At 39.6% G+C, this 24215-nt stretch overlaps 2 protein-coding genes across 4 annotated transcripts; both read right to left on the reverse strand.

The window, feature by feature from the left end:
• Positions 1-1282: 1282 nt before the first annotated feature.
• fxyd6 (FXYD domain containing ion transport regulator 6) lies at positions 1283-12583 on the reverse strand. 3 transcript variants are annotated; one of them, XM_028574177.1, is made up of 9 exons: positions 12404-12583; positions 10278-10332; positions 6906-6959; positions 6398-6421; positions 3730-3765; positions 3532-3606; positions 3125-3161; positions 2974-3023; positions 1283-1868 (listed from the first exon to the last, which is right to left on the reverse strand). In XM_028574177.1, exons 3-9 carry the CDS (start codon positions 6952-6954, stop codon positions 1831-1833), a joined length of 309 nt encoding a protein of 102 aa, XP_028429978.1. In that variant the 5' UTR covers positions 6955-6959; positions 10278-10332; positions 12404-12583; the 3' UTR covers positions 1283-1830. The 3 variants fall into 3 exon arrangements, with proteins under 3 accessions (XP_028429978.1, XP_028429979.1, XP_028429980.1); XM_028574178.1 differs by lacking the exon at positions 10278-10332; XM_028574179.1 differs by lacking the exon at positions 6398-6421.
• Positions 12584-13112: 529 nt separating this feature from the next.
• Positions 13113-23830, reverse strand: tmprss13a (transmembrane serine protease 13a). The gene is made up of 13 exons (XM_028573966.1): positions 23825-23830; positions 20951-21122; positions 20703-20813; positions 19484-19648; positions 18724-18850; positions 17869-17964; positions 17567-17610; positions 16496-16655; positions 16148-16326; positions 15331-15429; positions 14430-14572; positions 13495-13644; positions 13113-13374 (listed from the first exon to the last, which is right to left on the reverse strand). The coding sequence occupies exons 1-13, from the start codon at positions 23828-23830 to the stop codon at positions 13360-13362; spliced, it is 1467 nt and encodes a 488-aa protein (XP_028429767.1). The 3' UTR covers positions 13113-13359.
• Between the last annotated feature and the right edge of the window lie 385 nt (positions 23831-24215).

Here is a 24215-nt window from a genome sequence, read left to right on the forward strand (position 1 = left end):
AGAGGTAAGTATAGACCAACTCCCACAACACAGATCCACCCTCTAACACACACACACACACACACACACACACACACACACACACACACACACACACACACACACACACACACACACACAAACCACCTCTCCACCCCCACAGCCATATTTCAGTCTAGCTACTCATATTCATTTTACAGTACAGTCTCATAAAGTTTGTACTCTGATACCAATAAAGAATATATCTGCCAACCTTTGGAATCCTAGCAGAATGAGCAGCACATTACTGGCTCTGCTAGTGAGGACGACATTGTCTCATAGCACCAAGTAGCAGCTTATAATCTTGATTGACATTGACAGGAAATTATCAGATTGATTTTGAGTACTGTTAGAGGGTTGCTTGTGAAATCTGATTTTTTTTTTTTTAGGCTAAATTGTTGAAGCATAAAAACCCTGAAGACACTTCTGAAAAAAATGCTACTCTGAAATCTGTTTTTCATCTGAATTAATACAAAAAACACTTTATTACAGTTGTAGTAGTACAGACATACTTTTATTTATTTATGCCAAAAGCACAACAGGTTGCTACACAACAAGGCTTGCGTAAAATGAACATAGCATTTATTTGTACAGCGGTGGGCCTTAAAACACTCAGACTTAAGATTGGTGAAAGCCTGACCTGACAAGAGAGATTCACAAGAAGGAATGTTCATTTGTTCTCTTGCTATGATTTGGCTTACATTGGGCTACTATTAATGTAGTCTTGCACATAAATAATGTCAATTTTAAATTTCAATTCTCTCAAACTCAGACTCAAACTTTGTCTCTCTTTTTTCAAAAATGGAATATATTTATGGCCATTCAAAGCATCACCGCAAGCAATGTACAAACACCAAAGAAAAAGGAAAGAGACCCAGGCTTCATAGATTCGCAGCACTAGTTAGTGTGTGTATGGGGAAACTAATCATAGTCTGTTGGAGACTAGTTAATCCTGGCGGAGCCAGTGACGGAACAGGGGAGTGGCTGTGTGGAAGGCAGTGAGACAGCTGACGCAGGAGCTCCCTCCACTATAGATGGTAAGGTGCTGCGTTAAAGGAGCTAATGCAGATACCTGCAAACCATTCCTGTGCTTAGTCAGAGAGCTGTGGCAGTTGAGATTGTCTTATATAAGGCTCATCACATTTACATGTAGAGATAGAGATGCACTTGTGATATATACACAATCATACATATACAAGAAGGTATGGTTTGTGCAAACACACCCAACCATTCAAACATAGACCTAAATGAAGGATATTTAACTGTATATCTTATCTATAAACTATCTGTATTTATATATATATATATATATATATATAAATACTTATATATGTAAACAATATTTATGCATATATGTGATAATCCAAATGTGACAAACATTATCCAGGACAACTGACAAATTAAACAACACACTAACAAATCCTAAAACCTAAAGGGCAATAGATAGAAGTACAAAACGAAGAACAGCAGACCACACAACATTATAACATCTTGTAGGGCTTCAGAGACAATCTTGTGTCAAAAGTGCTACTGGCTAAGACAAAGAACTGGAACAGAAAGGCACAGGAACGGACAGGAGCACTGAGGGACTGGCACGGTCACAATGGAGCACAACAGGCTAAAGGTTTGTTTTTCGGGCACAACATTTATGTAAATATTACTCCTCTAAACATATAGTATACCTCCTCAATTACCCTGTCATATAACCAGTTATAATAATCATCCATTTCTTCACTGCTATAGTGGTTTACTGTAATATCAAATAAAACCGATCATCACTTCAGAAGGCAGTTTGGTTTCAGTGGAGTTGCCTCAGTCCTCTGCTGGAGTCTCTGTGGCAGCCACAGCAACTGAAAGAGGTCAAGGATGAGTGATTTAGTGCAAAACATAAAACTTACCCCCAGTAATTTCTTCCTAAATGTTTGTCCTTCTCTCTCTCCTTTACTCACTCATGCCATCACTCGAAGGACTATGGTGACAGTTCTGCTGCTCACTATGAGTTGGTGAGTAATATTTAAGAGTGTTTCGCTGACATTTTTATAAACAGCTTTGTTTCTTATCGTCTACAAGTAAATACATTTACTCAAATACAAGAGGTTTATTTGTAGTAAAGGTTTTTTTACTGGGTATTTGCAATTTTATGTGAGCAAAGAATCTGAACACTTCTCTTTCATCTCTGAAACCTTAACCTTTTAAATAAGTTAGGAGTTTAACACTTAACTTATGCAAATACTGTTGCGTTATAGAATTTAATTCCCTCATTCCATTTTATTCTACTATTCTATTATAACAGTTTGTTTCATAGACATTTCTCAGACATTAGAGAATATGCGGTTTTGAGTACTTTGCCAGGTGTTTACTTATCTGCGACAATATTTTCTCACTGCAATAGTGTTGCAATCGTTCAAGATGCAGTCACGAAATTTACAGGTGTGTAGTTGAGATCAAAAGTTTGAAGATGGGTGTGGTCCAAACAAAGGCGCTGGAAGTAAAGGGGTAGGGAGTAGAAAAGGGGCCCCCCTACTTTATGCCCCTGGCCCAATTTGTGTTCGCGGCTAGTGTGATCCCATCTCAAGATGGTCAGTAATGATAACCTAATTTTGACAAAAATGTGAACGTGAGAAAATGTTCTCAAGTCTTTGATGGTTAATTTCTCTACTTTGTTGAAGTAAAGTGAAACCTGAAACAGCTTAGAAGGTATGAAATCAAACTTATGATATGCCTTGGAGAAAGATGATTTACAGTTTATATAACTTGTATGTTCTCTCTCTCTCTCTCTCTCTCTCTCTCTCTCTCTCTCCCTCACATACAGGACAGTTCAACATGCACACATGAATCACGACCCTCCTCCTCTGTGCTATGGGGACTCCCATCAGGAAACTCAATTATGGATGTGTGTCAAGGGGTAGGCCAGAGGTGAGAGGAGCTGACAGAGAGTTAAAATGTGCATCTTACCCTTGGAGACAATCAGGTTGTCCTCCTTTGCCTCCTCGTCTCCGGGGGCCCTGAAGAGAGGATCCACACCAAATCATGTAGTATGATAGAAAAGCTGTTACAAAACCAAGTCTTTGGGTTTTTTTTCAATCAGAGAGGGACACTGACATACCTGGGCTTCTGGTTGATACTGCAGCGCCATCGTCGACCTAGAAATGTAAGAAATCATCAGCGGTGTTAAGCAGAGGTCTAATTAGTTAGACGTATTGGCTGTGTCATCACTGTTAACAGTGGTTCATTCTTACCTGATAATAATTATATATATAAATAATATATGAATGGTTAAAATAAACTGTGAAATCAAGATGGCATAGTAACAAAGTGTGGAAATGCAACAGTGATTCATTCATTTATTTTTTTAATTTGATTGTTACACTCTGATTACATTGTACACATAATAAAATGACACACAAACACACACACACACACACACACACACGCACGCACACACACACACACACACACACACACACACACACACACACACACACACACACACACACACATAGGATAACTTACTAAGGATGAGAAGAATGCCCAGTGTGAACAGCACTACAGCAAATGCCAATCCCCCAATCCTCAGGCTCTCATAGTCTACAGAAGAAGTTGATGACAGAATGAGAGACACAGGAGGAGGAGAAAGACATTTAATCATTAATTGCAAAACATTTAGTACTGGCTAGTACTTTCAGAAAACAGAGATTTTTTTAAACTTACCATAAACAAATGGGTTTTCAACTGTCTCCTTGTCATCTGTAAAAGTTTAATAGAAGCCACACATTTAGAACCAAGGTGTTCACATTTTATCAAAACATTTTCTAAGTTTTAGTCCTGTGTCTCTGTGTTAATTATTCATTTATCTCTCAAAATATGTTTATGTATAGTTTTTATAACAAAATACTTCTCTTTCCTCTTCCTATAAAACGGAAAAATTACTTTTGATGGCTCATCTTGAACTTGGAGGCAATTACATAAATGTATATGATCCAATGTGATTTGGGGTGACTACCCTTGCTCATCATATAAAACTGCACTTGACCCTTAGCTTGTGTGGGTAGCTCAGAGAGCAATATTGTAGTATGGTAGAATAAAGTGTTTGGATTTTAGCTGTTTACATTTTCAAAGAATGTGGCTGAGGTCTAATTTGTTCATTTAACCCTTATCTTCTTCCTCCTGATCAACAACACGGATGAGTGACATTTGGGTGAAGGTGAACAGCTCTTTATCATGTTATACAGCCCCTGACAAAAGTCTTGTCGCTTATCTAAGTTGTAGGAACAACAAATAATAACTTGACTTGTAGTTGATCAATCGGAATCAGAAATGGCATATATGAAAGAAAAAGGCTTCTGGATTATGCTTATTATACCAAAATAAAGTCTTGTATCATTCATTGAGTTTTATCATTGAATTAGGAAAGAAAGGTCAGATTTGGCTTGGACAAAAGTCTTGTCGTGTCTTTAAATGATTCAACCAATCACAGATTAGAGCTTCACCTGTGACAAATACTGTAATTAACACATTCCCGGGTGTGTATAAAAAGAACTCCAGCACACCACAACTTCATGTGAGGTGCAACCTGACCAAAGTGCTCATCAAGAGCTTGAAGACCAAGTCTGCTGCTGAAGTGGCAGACATCTTCAATGTATCCAAACGTCAAGTGGAAAGGATAAGAAAAAGATTTAAAGAAACTGGTCAAGTTCATGACAAGCCCAGGTCAGGCAGACCCCGTAAGACAACTGTTTGAGAGGACAGTTTGTGGCTCTGACAGTCCAGGGCCAGCCACCAGAAACCGCTGTACCTGTAAGAACAGTTTGTTGAATTCTCTCACGCAGTGGTCTCCGTTGCCAAATTAGTGCTCATAAACTAGCATTAAACAGAAGACAACTAAAAAAATTGTGTTGCATTTGCAAAGGCCCACAGCTTGGTGAAAGGATGGACAGTGGAAAAGTGGCAGAAGGTTGATTTTTTCTGATGAATCATCCATTGAACTGCATCCCAATAGCCGCAAATACTGCAGAAGACCTGTTGGAACCCGCATGGACCCAAGATTCACCCAGAAAACAGTCAAGTTTGGTGGAGGAAAAATCATGGTTTGGGGTTACATCCAGTATGGGGGTGTGTGAGAGATGGGTGAGTGGATGGCAACATCAACAGCCTGAAGTATCAACAAATTCTTGCTGCCCATTACATTCCAAACCACAACACATCAAAGTTCCTGAAAGCGAAGAAGGTCAAGGTGCTTCAGGATTGGCCAACCCAGTAACCAGACGTGAACATTATTGAGCATGTCTGGGATAAGATGAAGGAGGAGGCTTGGAAGATTAAACTAAAGAATCTTGATGAACTCTGGGAGTCCTGCAAGACTGCTTTCTTTGCTATTCCAGATGACTTCATCAATAAGTTATTTGAGTCATTGCCGAGACATATGGATGTAGTCCTCCAAGCTCATTTTCTTTTTCCCCAAGGCACCATGACTTTACATATGCTCTGATGTTATTGTAGCATGTTTGTGTATTCAAAATAAAATATAATTTATACCGTACATTACTGTATTTTTGTATGCGACAAGACTTTTGTCCAAGCCAAATCTGACATTTCTGTCCTAATTCAATTATAAAACTCAATGAATGATACAATACTTTATTTTGGTATAATAAGCATAATCCAGAAGCCTTTGCCTTTCATATAAGCCATTTCTGATTCCAATTGATCAACTACAAGCCAAGTTATTATTTGTTGTTCCTACAACTTAGATAAGCGACAAGACTTTTGTCAGGCACTGTATTCAGAAAGCCATATTTGAGCACATAGTCTGTTTTCACAAGACAGAAGCTCTAGACACTCCACCGCTCTCTAACCCTAGGATTAAACTCCTTCTTTAGTCCATTTATGACGATTTTGCATCTCACGATATATCTCCATGGTCGTGCAACAACCTCCCGCCACCAATTTGCAATTGACTTGAACTATGATGTTTCCATAATCTTAACCATACCATAACCATAGTTTGTCATATTCTCCTAACCTATTTCGCAGTTGCAGAATCGTCTTAATAATGACATTATTATCTGGCTATAGTGTAAAAACTAAAAGTAATGGTAAACACTCAATTTCAAATATATTGTTCATGCATATTTCTTATCACATCTCTTTCCTACCAAACAACCACACAATCTCTTCAGCATTGAATTCACTCTATAGAAATCTCCTTCTAATCAACAGTGTGGTCACTCTTGGGCTTAATCCATACATCTGCCACTGTTCACTGTAGTGGAGCAATCCATAAGAGTCTGATTTGATCTGAAAACCAATAGAACCACTCACCTATGTGGCTGTTAGAACGGAGTGTGTCACTATTAGAGATTACATCAAGTGTACTCACCCTGTGCACTGGGGTCTGTTACAGCTGAGAGGCAGCAAAGGGGGCAAGTGGTTTGATTCAGAGGGTGAAAAGTAAAACGAGAGGATAGAAACACAGGAAATTAGGTAGGAGACCATGAGTGAGAAATACTTTAAGAGTGTCACAAAAAGCAGGTCTCAGCACTGTACCACATCATCTATCTGTAGTGTGTGACTGTGTGTTTACGTGTTTTGCATTTAATCATAAACTATAAACACACCTCTCTCACACAGTCAGTGACACCAGTCTGTGAAACCAGTGTGAAAAACCCACACACAAAGCCCTAAAGCAGTAACTGGTGTTTTGTTACGATCCCACACCCAGCGAGTGCCTTTTTATGTAACATCCCTCCCTGCCACGACACTGCCTCCCAATGGACAATTGGTATGTGCATGCATGTGTGTTTGCCTGCATCGGTGTGTGTGTGTGTGTGTGTTGTGTGTGTGTGTGTGTGTGTGTGTGTGTGTTTCAGAAGTATGGGGGAGCTTACCAGCCACACACACCAGGAGTGACGAGAGGAAGAGCAAAATAGTTTCCATGGTAACTGTTGATATAGAGTAATAAAAAGGGAGGGTTAGAGAGAATGAAAGAAAGACAAAAAAATACAGTGAGAAAGGTCTGTTTCAGTAAGCTGCACGCTACTTCAGCACATACATGCCCCTGCAACAACAAACACAGTACACAAACAGTTTATGGACTCTAGAACAGTTGTACAGTAAATGGTATATAAAATTACATCATACAGCACTGGCTCTATCCAAACACCTGGAGTTTAACTGCCGTAAAAGGCCTATGGATATAGTTTTAGTCTTGCATAACAATCCATGTTCAGAGCCTTACATACATGTTCTCTTTTCCAGGCAGAAATTACTCCATCCTCCCTGTGGATCTCACACAACCTTGGCCTATTTTTATGGATGCTTTTCAATGCACACATGCCAAATGTTAGTCCTTCAAAATGTGTTCATGTTCGAATCTTTAGCGTTTGCAAATCCATTTTAGTGGAACTGTAATGACGCCCAAATACATTTTAGGGGGTTTCTCAACAACTTCTGCATGGACTGCTATGACACTTTGTACAGACATTCAGGGTCCCCAGAGGATGAATCCTAACAACTTTGATGATCCTCTGATATTCCAGGATGTTTGTGGTGACATGTCTTGACAACTGTTGGATGGATTGCCATGAAATTTGGTACATTTATATGGTTCTTAGATGATGGACTCAAATGATTTCAGTGAACAGCATCATCAGGTCAAATTTGTAATGTTTTCAATACTTATGAATAAAATACCTGCAAAACTAATGGTATTACCCACCAGGCTCAGCTGCACTTTCTATTTAGTGCTCATTAAGAAATGTCAGCATGCTAACACGCTAAACTAAGATGGTAAAAAAAAGGTAAACATTACAGCCATACATCAGCATGTTGTCATTGCAAAGAAAGTGTCTGGTGATGTATTTATTATACATCAACCTTTACATCTCCCTCCTCTCTATGACAGCCGGCTTTTCACTGGGGCTTCCAGTGTGACCGTTTGACGTGTTGTCCGTACATACGTGGACAGACAGCTCTCAATCGCCCGTTACCTCGGCCTTACCAGGGAGTATTGAGAGTAATGGTTCAATATAGACGAATACAGATGAGTAAAATATTTGACAGCAATGCACTTGATAAAGCATGTCAAAGCTTCATAGTGAAATAATAGAAAGTCTGCAGCACAACATGTATTCTCTATATACAAACCATGGAAGCGTCTGTATCAAGTCTTTAAGAGTCCAAAAGTTTTAGTTAACTCAGGCATTACCACTATTGTTCGACAGTGCCATCTGGCTGTCTACCTGTCTGTCTACATGGCTTTATTTCTTTTCATCCATCTGACTGACTAGGTCAATTTATGTCCATCCACCCATCTGGCTGTTTGTCTATATTTAACTGTATCAGTGGTAGAGGATATGGTGCACTTAAATGAAAAGAGTCCATTGTAGCCATTAGCAGAGGTATCGTCTTTAGCATTCCTGCCCAGTTGCTGTTTATATGTTGGTGCTACACATATTTGATTTGCGAGTCCTCGTACAGACCTGAGTAACAAGGACATTTATGAAATAATGTGACCCAAGATGACAACAGAGGGACCAAAGGCCTATGGCATCCATTAGACCCTTACCTTAAATTCAACCCTATGTGACCTTGGACAGAATATTCAATTAAATGAATTTAATATTTTCATGTTTGTTTTGATATTTTTGAATAGATGTGGATATGAATTGATTTTTCTTTTAGTTTTTAGTTCTTACATTTTGACACCGACACAGATTTTTGATAAGAAACTCTCTTCTTTCTAGGTTTGCAGTACTCTTCTAATACTAAAATATGTAACTACTAAAGCTATTAAACATTTAAGAACACTAGAGAGTGTCCAGTGAGAATTTGTACCTTTGAAGTTTTTCTGAAGGTCTCTCAAACTGACACGGGGTACATGTATTGAAAAACATGGTGCATTCAGATAGGCACTTTTACAGTCTAGTTAAAGCCAAACCCAGGTATGAATCATCAGAAAATACAATATAGTCTTTGAAGGCATCACTGTTACAGCTCAAAAGAGACGAAAGAAAGATGGGTTTTTTTCACAGCAAAGGTGATGATTGATGACTGGCCCCAAACTATTGTTATTTGTATTCTGTTTGTATTTTCTGCCTGTGTGAGTTCTTTTTCTTTCTTTTTTAAGATTGTTTTATTTGTGCACTTTAGGCCTTCATTTCCATAGGACAAAGAAGACTTGAAAAGGGAGAGATAGCGGTATTGACATGCAGTAAAGGGTCAGAGTTGACACGCAGCCGCTGCGTCAGGGAGTAAACCTCTATATGGGCACCTGCTCTACCAGATGAGCTACCTAGGCGGTCGTGAGTTAAGTATTTTATATTTTTATTTATTCTTCTGTACAGCACTTTGGTCAACTTTGGTTGTTTCAAAGTGGTTTATAAATAAAGTTTGATTGATTGATTGAAACTGTACAACACAGATATATTAATAAAACCTGCTCTTGCTCACTGACTGATTCCCTCATTTTTTAGTCATCATATCAGCTCACTGGTGTGAAAACCTCTCTATATATCTTTGAGTATGGGGGATAAATGGGAAAGCTAGATGGGCAGATGAAAATGCAGATGTTGCCTGCTGGGATACGCTCTCCATTAGCAAACTATTGCACTCTCAATGAGAAACAAGGGTTCCACCACAAGTTAAAAGTTTTATACTAATAATGGAAAACTTCATTTGGAACCATAAACCACTTTTTCAATTGATTATCAACAGCAATTATTGCAGCTTTCATTTTAGAAGTTATCAGAGAATTGCATCCTTTTTGACCACAAACTACCTTGTGATATGTTCAACAAGTTGGTTTGACAATTGGGACCAAGCAATGGCATTTTTTAGACGAAAAATAAAGTTAGTGTTCTCTGGTTGACACTGCTGCTAAATGCCTTTAAGACATTATCAGAGAATTAAAATGTTTTTTTTTTTTTTTATTTCTAAGGATATATCTTTAGCAATTCTGTACTGTAATTCTGTACAGCCCTATCAATTCAACTGATTGATCAGTCTGATTATTTATTTTCTGACCCATATTTTTTTACCCACAGTAAACAATATAATTTTGTTTACTAAGTTTGTCAGGGTGCAATATGAATCTCTTTTGAGTGGGTTAGTGGGTCAGTGACATATGTTTGTGCCGTGAGAATGGCAGCATGGCACTGCTAAATGTAATATATCAAGCAGCTATTCAATGCCAGCCTTTCTCTCCGCAGGTATCATACATGGCACCTGAGCTGTTGCCGCTTCATCTTTCCTTAACCTACCTTATCTGCGCTATTGTTTAGCAATATCAAGTTCCAGAGCCAGGCTTCTCTTTGTCTGGGAAGAGACAACAAGAAAGGGGCAGACAGCTGTGACTGTATCTGTTTGGGAAGGACAAGGAAATAGCAGGCAGGGAGGAGAGAGGGAGTTTTCTGTAATTTGGGGACAAGGAAAGGGCAGGCTGAAAGACAGCGAGAATGGGAGACGAGCAGACAGGGACAGACATTGTTTAGCAGCGGAGTGCTGGCGAAGGACATGCAGAGGAGACACACAGAGGAGAGAGGGCAGGGGAAGGGCAGTCTGTTGTATCATAGTGGCATTTCCAGTATAACATACACAGAGTGTTAAAAAGAAAGGTCAGAATATGTGGAGAGGCAAATGTGATGGAGAGGAAGAAACAGGAGGGCGATCAAAGAGAAAACATAACCAAAGGCAGTGGGAACAGTGAGACAAAAAAATCAACAAGGGCAGAGAAATGCTCAACAGTCACTGAGACATGAACATTTTTTTATTTTATCTTTGCCAGTATACTATTTGGCAAAAGTCTCAGTGTAACTGAGAAAATGTAACATTTTGTAAAACAAGAAAAAGTGGACAAGGTCATGAGAGAAAAACTATTAAAATTACATATAAGTATAAGTAAGTGCCGTTTGTATGTGTGTTTTTACATGAGACCACACCCCACCAAACACTAATTGTTGTTGTCTCAGAATCCTATCCTGTGCACAATAACACAAAGTAGAATTTAAAATGATATTGCATCAGAGGATCTTTCTGGCTTGCTGTGTATGCAATGCAACGTGAAAGACTGCCTTTTCTAAATATGCTGTGTATGAGAGAATATGTAGCCTACCTATTTGGTTGAATTGGAAGTATTTAAACAAATCAATGACAAAAGTCTCTGTGTCAATTAAAAAGGCATTTAGTATGGTTCAAAGTTAATAACAAATGTAGGGCAGTTTAATAGGTCACACCACATGTCTCCATAACCTTGTGAAAAAACAACAACTTGGCACCTTATAAATCTGCCATTATAATGATGTTACATCACCATGACAACAATGTGCGTCGTTCTATAGTGTCGTTTTCTCCATGGTAACTGTCGCTGAACGAGAAATGGGTTTAAATGGCGGGCTCGCGTAAAAACACAGACAACCGGAGAGTTAACGCCATAGAAATAAAATGTTCTATTCATTCTATTTCTATGGTTCACGCATAAACTGGAGCAAGGGGTGTGGCAGAATTCAGAATTAATCGGTTGGACTTCAGTCGGTTCCTAAGATAAATCTCTCCATCTTTTTATAGGCTACATACAGCCTATAGAGAATAGTGATTGTAAATTCGGCGTCTTTTGTTGCCTGTTAAGTTGATCTCCGATAACAAAAGACCTACTGATAAGATTATAATGTAAACACTGAGCCTACATGGCACGGAGAGGTATCACGCACTGTCAGGTTTCACTCACAGCCTCACAATACACAATTGGGATCATATATTTCAACATCCGATGCGTGACGTCTGCGCATTCATCCACTTGTGCGTCCCTCAACCTGTGGATCATCTGATGGAGCAGAAAAACGAGCCATCATGCGCCTTGTGGTTTTCCCTTTCAGTGCAGCCGTTTATAATAACAGCAGTGACATCATGCACAGTATATCATATTTGGTTTCAAGGCTTACAATTAGAGAAAGTGAATTAGGTCATGCTCGTTTTAAGGCTTTGATCCGCATTTGCAATAGATATTTTTTTCGCCGCGCAAACAGTTACTCACTGTTAGAGATCTGTGCCAGCAGACACACCCTCATTATATAGCACTGATAAACAGCGTTGTAAATGGCATCTCTGCAAGTTAATGAGACCACGTCCAGCGGCGTGTAAATATTGCAAACACCACACATGCTGGCGTAAAACAATTACACTTAGAAATGTGCGTGACTCGACACGGCTTCTTTTGAAAGGACTATATGGTCAAAATAAGCGAATAGAAAATCAGTGATCAAATCTTCGTCCCCTTCCAACGCATCTTTCATGGCTATCATGACCCTTCCTAATCCTGACTCGTTTTTTTCGAAGAATAAAATACAATAACACAATCTAAGACATCAAATATGCGCGCTTATAAACTTACCACTTGTTTCTCCAGCAGACCGTTGGCCAACAAACTGAAATCCACCCTCGAAAATCAATCAGCTTGTCTCACAAGTCAATCAGTTTGTCTCATCAGTCAATATGTGCACACTGCTCACATCTACTTGTCCTGGAAAAATAGATGTGATGGATAACAATGTGACTCCTGGAGTGACTGCGTATTCAGTTCTCTCTCTCTCTCTCTCTCTCTCTCTCTCTCTCTCTCTCTCTCTCTCTCTCTCTCTCTCTCTCTCTCTCTCTCTCTCACACACACACACACACACACACACACACACGTGCATCATAGACCCCAGCATTATGCCAGCCTCATGTGTGATTGACAGTTTGTGATGGATCAACTCCATAATATATGTATAATGCTCAGTGACCCCACATATTAGACAAATATGAAGAACTGTTAAACAACGGGGCCAATGCACATAAATATGACAGAGAACACACACATTGACATATGATGTCATGAAGAACAATTCCTGAAAGACTTCAAATTGTGAGTATAAGAGGAGGTTTAGATCCACAGGCAGCAAGCCAGCTAAAAAAAGAGGGTCAAGTGAATACAAAAAGTGTCCTTTTTCATTCTAATTTGGCAATATTCAGCATTGAAAAACCTGAGATGTGTCCCTGGGGAAAAACACAACTCTACGATCATAAATCATTTTTAATAGAATAGCATTCTCAATCAAGTTAAGGAGATTACAGTAGACTGTTTCATTGGCACAGAACTAGAAGGGCCAGTCGTCTTTAAAGCTTAACATGTGGGTAAACACAAGTATGCTGTATGACTGAGGCACCCAAGAGACAGAAGAATAAAATCAAGAATGCAAGACTGAAGTCAGTGCATCGATTGGTGCGTATCAATATCCATCCATCGCTTTACTGTATTGGGTTCATTGGCGATGGAGGGGAAGTAGACCGCCAGCAGGAGAAAAAGGGACTTCATGGCTTCATTTGCTGTAGGACACATGGGAAGAGTTAAGATGATGAAAACCTTTGACCATCTTAGTCATTTGATGTCAAACACACCTTCTATCTGACATTTTTTATTCAGTTATTGTCTCCTTGCATTCTTACCTGCATTGAGCTGTAGATCCAGGGCATAACACTACTGACTTTTGTATAAACACCAGGCTTGTTTCTTTCCCCACATCCAGCTCCCCAGCTGGTGATCCCCACCACGTACCAACGCTCTCCCTGACACACCAGAGGTCCACCACTGTCACCCTGTAAAATATAGAATACTAGTTAACATGGATGTAGTCTCGCATTGCCGGACCTTCCTCCACAGCGCTACGTGTTTTTTGTGTGTTTTAATATTTTAACAGGTACAGTGTACCTTAAGTATTTTACACTGTCATTTATATTGTAGTTATCAATTTGCCATAGATTTGTAAATGTTTCTTCATGTTTGTATTTTAATGCTTCTTTTACATCTTGGCCAGGGGACTACAGATGAAAAATAGCCTTTTGGCTAATTCTGGCTTTTTTAACCATGTTTGTTCATGTGTTTTATGAAATTGCACTGTCCCCTTTTAAATAAACCAATAAAACAAACAAAGGAGGGTCTGGCTGGTCCACACAGCATTCTATGATGGGAACTATCATCTTTGACGGCGCCGCATGGAGCCCCGATGCCCTGATGCCGCAGCAAAATAGCCTCTGCAAGGAACTTGTTTTGGTGGAACATGTACATTCAAAAGTAGTTTTAGTTGTGTAACAGAAAACTGAGATTGGACAGATTCTAGCTAGCTGTCTGGATTTACCCTGCAGAGATCTGAGGAGCAGTTAACCATAGTCCTCATAAATGCATCAGAGTTTAAAATTCCAACACAAAGAAGCGTTTGGTAACAGACATCCGTCCGAAAAGAAGTACATGCGCCAAAATTTCCGGCGGCAACGGAGCAATCCCCGAAGTGGAAGGTCGTGCATATAGACTAACATGGATGTTAAAAGCACAATGTTTATCCATCTGATTACTGTAAATCTGTCCCTTAGTTTTGACCGCTCACCTGACAGGAGTCTTTGCCTCCGTTCAGGTCCCCGGCACAGATCATATTGTTGGTCACGGCGCCTCTATACCCACTGGGGCTGTTACACACTTGAGTACCAATGATGTCCACTGTCACTTCCATTAGATCCCTGGAGACAATGCCTGTATTAGAGAAAACAATGTAAATATTAATATGCACTGCCATGGCAACAGCAAGTCCACTGTACCTTCTTTTGTCTCCAGTTTTTCCGATTAATCGTGATGTTGTTCACCTGCTCTTCAGCCATTACTATTGAGTTTTATGTCCATCTTTCTCATTCACTATCAGTCTCACTATATAGAGGACAGACATTAGTTACTCTCTGATAAATTATCCATGTTCCCCTAGGCTGTCCAGACTTCATTCTGCCTGTACTTTTTCTGATGACTATCTGCCTGGTTTTTGACTACTGCCTGACCTCTCTGGCTCTCTCTGGAGTTAATTGAATGGTCTGACTGTATTCTTGTTGCCGACTGCATCAGTGCATTTTGACACAGAAAAACCTATTTGGGTACCAGATCTGTGATCCAGTGTTTCATGCATTCATTTATTCATTATTGTTTCATGTAGTTTAATGGCAATTGATTTATTGTGTATGCCCCAGGGATGCTTAAAACATAGTTTCCACACAGAGTGACAACGTTTTTGATTGAACAAATTAGATAAAATATACATGTGTCCGCTGATCTGGTCTAATTTTACTTTTGCTTTTATGTAATGGAACAAGTTATTTTAACTGTATGACAAAATCAACAAGAACCTCAATACAAGTGTATTTCTGCTACAGTGGAATCAAATTAATTAATAAAATAAATTATAAACCTAATTATGTCATTTGTTAAATTTCTAGTAAACTCAACGGCTCCATATTCCAGCTTACCTGATCCTGCCTTAGTGATGCCAAAACCTGAGATCCAGCATTTGGTTCCAGGGGGAATTTCCTGGTCAAAAGCTGGCAGACAAGCTGGCTGGACTTTATCTGGATGCACAAAAGAAGTGTTTAACTTTTGCAAGCACACCAGCAACTTTGTGTACTCAAAATGACAGACAGACAGACAGACAGACAGACAGACAGACACACACACACACACACACACACACACACACACACACACACACACACACACACACACACACACACACACACGGCTGAGCAAATCAGATTACCAGAATGACTGTGGACTCAGTACAGACTTTAAAAGCTCACCTGCCTGCATATTGTTTTACCAAATGACACAATGTTGGTTTTTGGTTTATGTTTCATGCAATAGATTAATGTAACAATACTGAAATCAATGAGTGACTGTTAATAATTTAAAAAAAACTATTGATCTCCATTTTTCCGCAGAGCAAAGTAATCTTTAAATGATGTAGAAATTTAGTGACTTGTTGAAGGGTATTTCAGCTGCAGAGTGAACATTTATAGACACAGGCCCTTGAACTGAAAGTCAAAGTCTGTCTTTCAAGCTATTCAGTCACTGCCAGGCCACACTACATATTGTTTATGAACACATACTCCCTCCCAACATGAACAGTTTTGTTGTATTTCCTGACTCTTCTCTTGCTGCATGGTGGTCAGACTTCCACTACGACACCTAATCAGGTGTCGATGTAAGGACCAAATTCTGACAACAGCTTGCGGTGTGAAAGTAGGGTGAACAGCAACATTATTTTGATTAAGTGAAGATGCGACTGACCATCGAAAACAACTGGAGATCTAAGTCTGAGCACAGCGATGTCCTGGTCATTAGTCTGGCTGTTGTAGTTCTCGTTGAGGAGGATCGTCTTAACCAAGTAGGGCTGACGTAGATTGTCCAGAGACACCACTCCACCATACACTTTCCAGTTCTCTACCAAGAGAGCTAAAGAGTTGCTTCTGCGACACAGAAATAGAAGACTTTGAATCTTTGCATTGTAACTTTGTAGTACAACACAAAGTATGAATACTGAGCCACAAATAAACATGTTTTGTTGCAATGTAAACAACACATGAAGTGTTTGGGAAATATGCCCCATGAGACAGATCTTTTCTGGCAGTCAGTTACCTTGGAAAGCAGTGGGCAGCAGTCAGCACAAAATCAGGAGAGATCAGGACTCCTCCACAGACGTGGGATCCTCTGAATTGCAGTGACAACTGCCAAGGCCACTGACCCGTCTTGGATGGGCTGCCTCCAATGATCCGGGATATAGACGACTGACCACAGTCTGGGAATGGGAGACAATGGCTGGGTTTCATTAGCAGTTCCACTTCCCCTCATTCACTTCCGCTCAGCCCCTTGATATTACATAACAGCATACGTCGCACGGAAGCCACTTGGAGGGCAGAGTGATAGTGGGTGGGACAGGGGCGAAAATTAAGTAAAATATCAAACTAGCTATGAGGTTTTCCCAAGAAACTATCTGCCGAAAATGTATTATTATTATTATGTATAATGTATTTATTCAATTTATTCATCCTCTCCTTCTTTCGTGGTACCAGCAATGTAGGAAAGCCTTTTTGAACACCTCTTTTGTCGGGCAGGTGTGTAGGATATGATCAAAAGTAGCAGATCAAAAAGTTTAGAAAAAGTCCTGCACACTGACCATTACAAAAGCAACGTTTCGGTCTCAGACCTTCATCAGGTAAATTCCTAGTACCAGCAACCAAAGTTTTACCAGTTGTAGAATACTACCACCGAACCATGGATGTATTTGTCTTGAACCAGATGCACAACTGCAATGCATTGTGGGTGATATCCACCTCTGGAGTTACCATCGTTGTTCACTCGCTCCCTCAGCCCTCCGAGGGTCAATCCCACCAAGTTCACATTAATCGTGTAGGCTCTGACCTCATCATAATAATAACTCCCCCCCTCCTAGGGAAAGGTAGACTCTGAGCCTACAGGTGGATGCTGGGGCTGATCAAAAACATACAGTAATGTCAAGTGTAATGTCAAATACTCCTGTTTTCAAATGGCTGTATGTGCATTTGAGGTACTTTCTGTCTGTGTGTGAGACAAAGAAAGAGAGAGACTGTATGTGTGTATGCGTGCGTGAGTGTGTGCGCGCGTGTGTGTTTGTGTTCATGTGCGAGTGTGTGACACACATGACTTTAGGAACAGATGGAGGCTCCTTACCCACACACTGCAGGGAGACAGTCTCCTGATTTGGACAGGATGAACTGTGTAACGCCACAATGAGAAAAACATGTCAGTTATCATGATTACATGCAGAAAACCAATATACACTTTAATGTTGTTTTTTTTGTAGTAATATAAATAAAAAGGCAGCAAATATGTCTGGGGTGTAATATTTTTTTATAACTGCTTTCACAAATATTGATAGATTTCACATGATGAAATAGATTTCATAATAAAGAAATAGGAAGGATTATAGATGAAGCCTGAGCTGTGTATGAAATAGGGGGAAAATTGTTTACCTGACGTTTACCAGACCCTGGAGAGGTAAATTTGATCTGCTGGTCAAAGTTAAACCAATAGACTTCTGGGATTGAAATGCACTGGTGGTATAGGACCTGGAGATAGAGGGAAAGGCAGTTCAAAGAGCTAAAGATATAAACTTGCACATCATTTTGTCTAAACAATGCCTGATTGAGTCTGGAAACTCATTCTGCTTCTGTCACACTGATACACCCCAGGGAGACCCTGTGGAGAATCACTTTAACCCTAAACACACAGCAGCAGGTGAAGAGAAATAAGATGAAGAGCTCACTCCGAATGATGACGGGGAATGGTAATTAATATTTTGATGTTGGAGTGCCGCTACTGTGAGACCTTTTTACTTGTGTTGTTTAGCATACTTTAGGTTTGACAAAACTATAATTGAGTTAAAGGTGCCCTGCCATACAAAACCGTTTTTACTTTCATTTTTTTTTAAATATGTTAGGTCCATATGTGTTAGCCACTGAAAATAAATAAGCAGAGAAATCAGGCCAATTACAAAAGCTGGTCAGTCTGACATCATGTTGCCTGAGCTCATTACTATTCATTAGCTCGCCCAGTTGGGCTGTAAAGGATTCTGACAGCCAGGCTCTCATTGGCTAGCCTTTAGCCAATCAGATTCAAACAGCTTATCTTGTTGAATATTAATGAGAACTGGCAGAAATCAAGTTTATTCTTCCTGCAGGCTTTCTATACCAAACTAGAATGGCTTGAAACAAGGTAACCAAGGCATTTTTTCCACAAAAAATGTTACAGAGTCCATGTACTTCAGACATTACCACAAAGTAATGAAATATGTGTGGCAAGGCACCTTTAAGGTGCTGATTCTTTACCTTCCAAATCCTAGTTGAGTGCAGGTCTGGTCAGCATAGCTCTGGTCCCAGTTTTTGTAGCACACTGGTAGGAAGCGGCCATCTTTAGATGTCCTGACCTGCAGAGCGCCATTGCTGCCAAACCTCACTGGGGAAGTCAAAAGAAAGATGACAACTGGTGTCTTTTCGGTGGGTTATGCTTAACACAATGTGACAGTAATGTGGAGTTTTTGGCCTGCATGCTGCTGCTGTTGCAACCACAAACAATTACAGTAAAAGCAAAAATCAAATGTAAAATTAGCTTCACTTGGCAAGATTCAACAAATGCAATCATCATGCTGTGTACAGTTTCTTTCTAAATTTTGGCAAAGTGAAATGATGTGCTTTCTCCTGGAATGCACTTATTTGTTAAAAAATATTACATAAATAAAATCACTGATAACATTATTAGTGTAGATTTAAGTTGCATCTCTTGGTAATACTACTGACACTAAATAAATGAGCCTGCCATATAAATAGATTATCCCCCTTAACAAACCTACATATGAGAATTAAACATGAAGACCCTGTAGCTTGTTTTAGTTTTTTGAAGGATATCATTTTGGCTGTCAAGTGTCTGCCCATCCCTCCTCACCATCTGTCCCTATGTAAGTCTGGTTCTGGTAAGGTGTGTGTGTGTGTGTGTGTGTGTGTGTGTGTGTGTGTGTGTGTGTGTGTGTGTGTGTGTGTGTGTGTGTGTGTGTGTGTGTGCGCGTGCATCGGTGCGCATGTGCCTACTCACCACAGTTTGTTTCGTCGCTGCCCAGTTGGCAGTCTCTTATCGCATCACATTGGATAGTATTTTCGGGGCAGGTGTCATAGTTTGGCAAAGACGGATTTTGATTTTTGTCTTCATCATACTCATTTAATAGATTTGCTGCTGTTGCCAACCGGGTGCCATATCGAACTGTCGTTGGGGTAGTAATGAATGTGGGTAAGTAGACGTACAGTACAGTGTGCCATTATTGTTATAATTAACTAAAACTAAATCTAGACAGTAAATAAGAACACTAAAATGCACACATCGTTTAACATTGAACATAGCATAAACATTTTTTAATGCAAACAAAGCTCAATGGAAATGGGAAAAAACAACAGCCTTATCTTATTATCTTACAAGCATTATCTTACAAAGCTTATTGCTTTATAAAAATCTACATGTCTAAAAAGTTAAGGGATGCTATAGGATGATACTGCAACCAATTTCTTTTAGAAGCTGGCAACCAAAATGTTGTTCTTTTAAAAGGTGCTCTAAGTGATGTGACGCGTATTTTAGGCTACAACATTTTTCCGCTAGCTGCCTGTCCCCTGAACACACTGTAAAAAATGCGGTCTCTGAAGGCAGCCCAGGCTCCAAAAACAACAACAAAAACAAACTGCGCCAACCTGCCCCAAAAACCATAACAAACAGAGTTCCAGCCAATAACCAACAAGAAGGAGGTGGTTGAGCCATCACTGCAGCAGCGTTAGCACGTAGGCTACTTCCACAATGCATATTCATGACTCAACCAGCTCCTTCTTGTCGGTTATTGGCTGGAACACTGTTTGTTATGGTTTTTGGGGCAGGTTGGCGCCGTTTGTTTTTGTTTGTGGAGCCTGGGCTGCCTACAGAGACCGCGCTTTTTTTACAGTGTGTTCAGAGGACCGGCAGCTAGCGGATAGTGAGGAGATACTTGCTGTATGTGACAAAAAATGTTGTAGCCTAAAAAACGCGTCACATCACTTAGAGCACCTTTAATGGCTGAATAAAATCATTCTGTTCAAACAATCCTTTATAAAAGTATGCCTTATTACCAAAAACATATCATACATATACATACAAATCTACTGTCATCAAAACCCTAAGGGCACAACAAACATTGAGTTTTACATATACATGGCATGCAGTTACAATAGTCCTGAATAAATTAAAGCAGCAAATTAATATTAATGACAATGTCCAGTGATGAATAAACACATACCTCCAAACCAGATTGCCAGTGCCAGCAGACCGAGCACCAGTAAGGCTCCCCCTGACCCTCCGTAAAACTGGGCATTATTCTCACAGCATCTCTTCTTTCTACTGCTGGGGTCTGGACACAGACAGAACACAAAAATATACACAAACACATTAATAATCCTTTAAGCGTATCAGTCTCTATTCGTTTTGCTTCTAAACCTGCATCGATTGTATTCTTAGGAAAATATGGGCGCTGCGGATATCACTCACTTATGCTTGACTGTGTGACTTGGGGAACAACTACAGGTGGTGCATACTGGGGAATGTAATGTGGATGGGTGGGGGGTGTCAGGCCTGGACCCAAGCCATACACCACCTCCTCATAGGACTTGAGGGGGGGCAGGGGGTACACGCCAACAGAGTAAGGTGGAGGGGACTCGTTCTGTGAGAAAAAGACAGAAAAGAATAAAGGAAAGTAAATAACTAGCGAGAGGTCATGATATAAATAAAATCTCTTACTGTATAAACACATGTACAGTTATTGTGTCATCTACCCTTGGAAACAAGACACAATGCTATATGTATTAGGTATAACAGACAGACAATATATTGACAAAAGACTAGAGATGCAAATCCCTGCCCATTGTCCTCCATGCAATCCTAACACTATTATCAAGCCTATGTTTAAGTCCACACCTGGGTAGCAACCTTGCCCACAAAGACACACAATGTATCATGGCAACAGTGTATAAAAGATCAGGTTTTAACAGTTAATTTCCTAATTTTTCTATTCATGCTATCTCCTCTGCCCTTTTTGATTCACAGATCGCAATAGCAATATCAAGTACTACATCTGTTCACAAATGAGCAGTAATAGGGAGAAGGAAGGCGACTAACGCTGAGGTTTTGTGGCAACAGTGCTGATACCCAGTTGGCTAAATCTCTATCATGAGCTCTCTGTTAATGACTCATGAAAAACAGACACATAGGTTAGTCAGATCCTCTCTTTTCCTGGTTAAACAATAGCTTCTAAGACTGCTAGTGATAAATATTTGTCTCCTTGAAATATTACAAATATGTTAAAGAAATAGTTCAACATTTTGGGAAATGCACTTATTTCATTTCTTGCCGAAAGTTGGATATAAAGGTTGATACCACTCTTTATGCTAACTAAGTAGCTAGAGCAAGCAGCCGGTTAGCTTAGCATGAATCTGTCCAAACCATAGACCGTGTACAGTCTATGGTCCAAACTAAACAATAACTGCCCAAAGGCGACTCTAAAGTGTTCTAATTCACACGTTATATCCCATTTGTTTTATTTGGCCAAAACCGGAATGTAAAAACAACATGTTGCATTAGCTATGTTTTCATCCATGTTTTTATGCAAATTAAGTAACATCAACACAAAGTTTGTACGTTCGATTTCATCAGCTTTTCTCTTAATTGGTAAACGACTTATGCGATAAACACATGTTTCCAGTCTTTGTAATAAGCTACGCTAACTCAATGCTGGCACTTGCTTTATTTACCTTGCAGACATGAAAGTGGTTTTGTTCTTTTTATCAAACTCTTGGCAAGAAAGCAAATTAGCATATTTCTGGGATGATTGAAGCAGAATAAAAAAAAAAAAAAAAAAAAAGATCCCAAATGCAGAATGTAGTGTGACTGAACTAGTTGAACACACTTTTTCTAAACATCTGTTGGCAATATCATCAATGCATTTACAGAAAGTGATAACTACATACTAGCATCTATCAAGGTGGCTCTGGCTATGGGTGGACTCGCTACAAAAGGTGTCACATAAAGCCATTTCTATTGCGTGCTGATCAGGTTTCAGAAAGCGCTTAAAGGCAGCACACACCCTGGTTAATTAAAAATGGTCAAGCTGAAATAGGTGGAGTAGGTTGATCATATTTAAAGATTAGGGGGTTTCACATGACATTTAAAAAGGTCAATTTCTTACTCAAACAATAACTATGATAATATAAAGTTACAAAAGCAACCCGACATGAAACTGGAAACTAAAATGTCCCTTCATGTTTGTTTGTAGGGCCTAAAGCCAGATACAAGTCTGGCTTCCAAATTTCTTAAGAACTGATCTGAGCTTGACTGGTACCAAAACAAATCTAAAATATTATTCTTCTAGTAAAGAGAACAAAGAGTCAGGCCACTGAAACTTTCAACCGTGTACTTGGCAAATTCAATACATTATGTGCTCATCATTAGTCAAGTCATGTATATTTATATAACCCCAAATCATAAATTTCTCTCAGAGGGCTTTACAAATCCTCCACCCAAATTCATTATGTTCTCCAACTTAAAGACCTGCACACCCACGGACATTTTACTCCCATTCTACCAGGCTACTTTGCTTTTTAAATTATGTATTGTATTGATGTATGAGTGTTTTCTTTAACCATTTACTTTAACGATGGGAGAGGCATGCTTTCAGTAATTGTAAAAAGTTTTCATGTGCGCAGTAATTGAAAAGCCCACTGGATTATCTGAAAAAAAACTGAAAACATAGCTTTTTTTCTTGGCTCATGAAAAGTTTATGTTGTGGAGATACATAAACTACGCACACCAGAATTATTAGATTAGCTAAATAAAAGTGTCATGATCTGAAATGTTTAAAGTGTTGCCGTATAGAAACTCAAAAAACTAAAAATAAAATAACAGTTTGTTAAGGCAAAACCTATATTCAAACTCCCCCTCTTACCTGTTGTCTGGCAGGTAAATTTAAAAACAAAATAAAACCTCTAATGTCAGCCTATAACACCTGCAGTGAACAGCACTCTTCACACTTATGGAGGTCAGTCAGGTTAACAGACAAATAAACCCACCGAAACTCAAACAAAGCAAACAGAGATGCAGATAAAGGTTTAAGTCAGAGCAGAGGCCAAGAGACACACTGTAGCAAGACAAGGATGTTTTTGTCATAAGAGAAAGACAAAGGAAACCTACCGGGTCATGCTTTGCCATCGGACTCAGGTCAGCAAAGATTGGAGAGTGGAGATGAGCACAGATGGGTGGAGCTTTTTCGCATCCAGGGTTTCCGAGCAATGGTTAGAGCATGGTGGTGCCACATTAAACACCTCTACTCTTCTCCCCTCCTTTCTACTCTATAGTGTGTTTGTCACTGACCTTCATCCCAGCAACAACAGGTAGATTTGCCTTTCCCCTTCCTGCCCGACACCTCCCACTTCCAGTGTCCATCATTCTCTCAGTCCTTCATTCTTCTGTTCACAGAGGCGGGCGTGCCCAGTGCACCAGTTTCCCACCTGTCACACCGGTTTCATGGCAGCTAGAGACTATCAAAGCTTTTGTCACAGAATTAAGATCCATTATGGTTCAAATGACACCAGCTGAGCTGTTAGGGCCCTGAACCGAACTTTAAAATGTCTTCACATACAATTTGATTCTACATTTCATTTTAAAGCAGGATGTCTTATCTTCTCCTTGAGAGTATAAGGACATGCTGGAAATAAAAAGAGCTCTGTCATTGTGTCCTGGAAATGAAAGTAATGATTAATAT

Source organism: Perca flavescens, chromosome 3 (genome assembly GCF_004354835.1).
Source record: "Perca flavescens isolate YP-PL-M2 chromosome 3, PFLA_1.0, whole genome shotgun sequence".
Taxonomy (NCBI): domain Eukaryota; kingdom Metazoa; phylum Chordata; class Actinopteri; order Perciformes; family Percidae; genus Perca; species Perca flavescens.

Excerpts from the sequence above, each read along its gene's own strand:
- fxyd6 (XM_028574178.1), bottom strand. The coding sequence starts at position 6,954 with ATGGAAACTATTTTGCTCTTCCTCTCGTCACTCCTGGTGTGTGTGGCT. Across the intron at positions 3,766-6,397 it reads AACAGACCCCAGTGCACAGG|ATGACAAGGAGACAGTTGAA; the intron begins GTGAGTACACTT and ends AAACTTTTACAG. Across the intron at positions 1,869-2,973 it reads CAACCTGATTGTCTCCAAGG|TTGCTGTGGCTGCCACAGAG; the intron begins GTAAGATGCACA and ends GACCTCTTTCAG.
- tmprss13a (XM_028573966.1), bottom strand. Across the intron at positions 19,649-20,702 it reads ACTGGCAATCTGGTTTGGAG|TTCGATATGGCACCCGGTTG; the intron begins GTATGTGTTTAT and ends CCCCAACGACAG. Across the intron at positions 15,430-16,147 it reads ATCTCCAGTTGTTTTCGATG|ATAAAGTCCAGCCAGCTTGT; the intron begins GTCAGTCGCATC and ends TTGTGCATCCAG.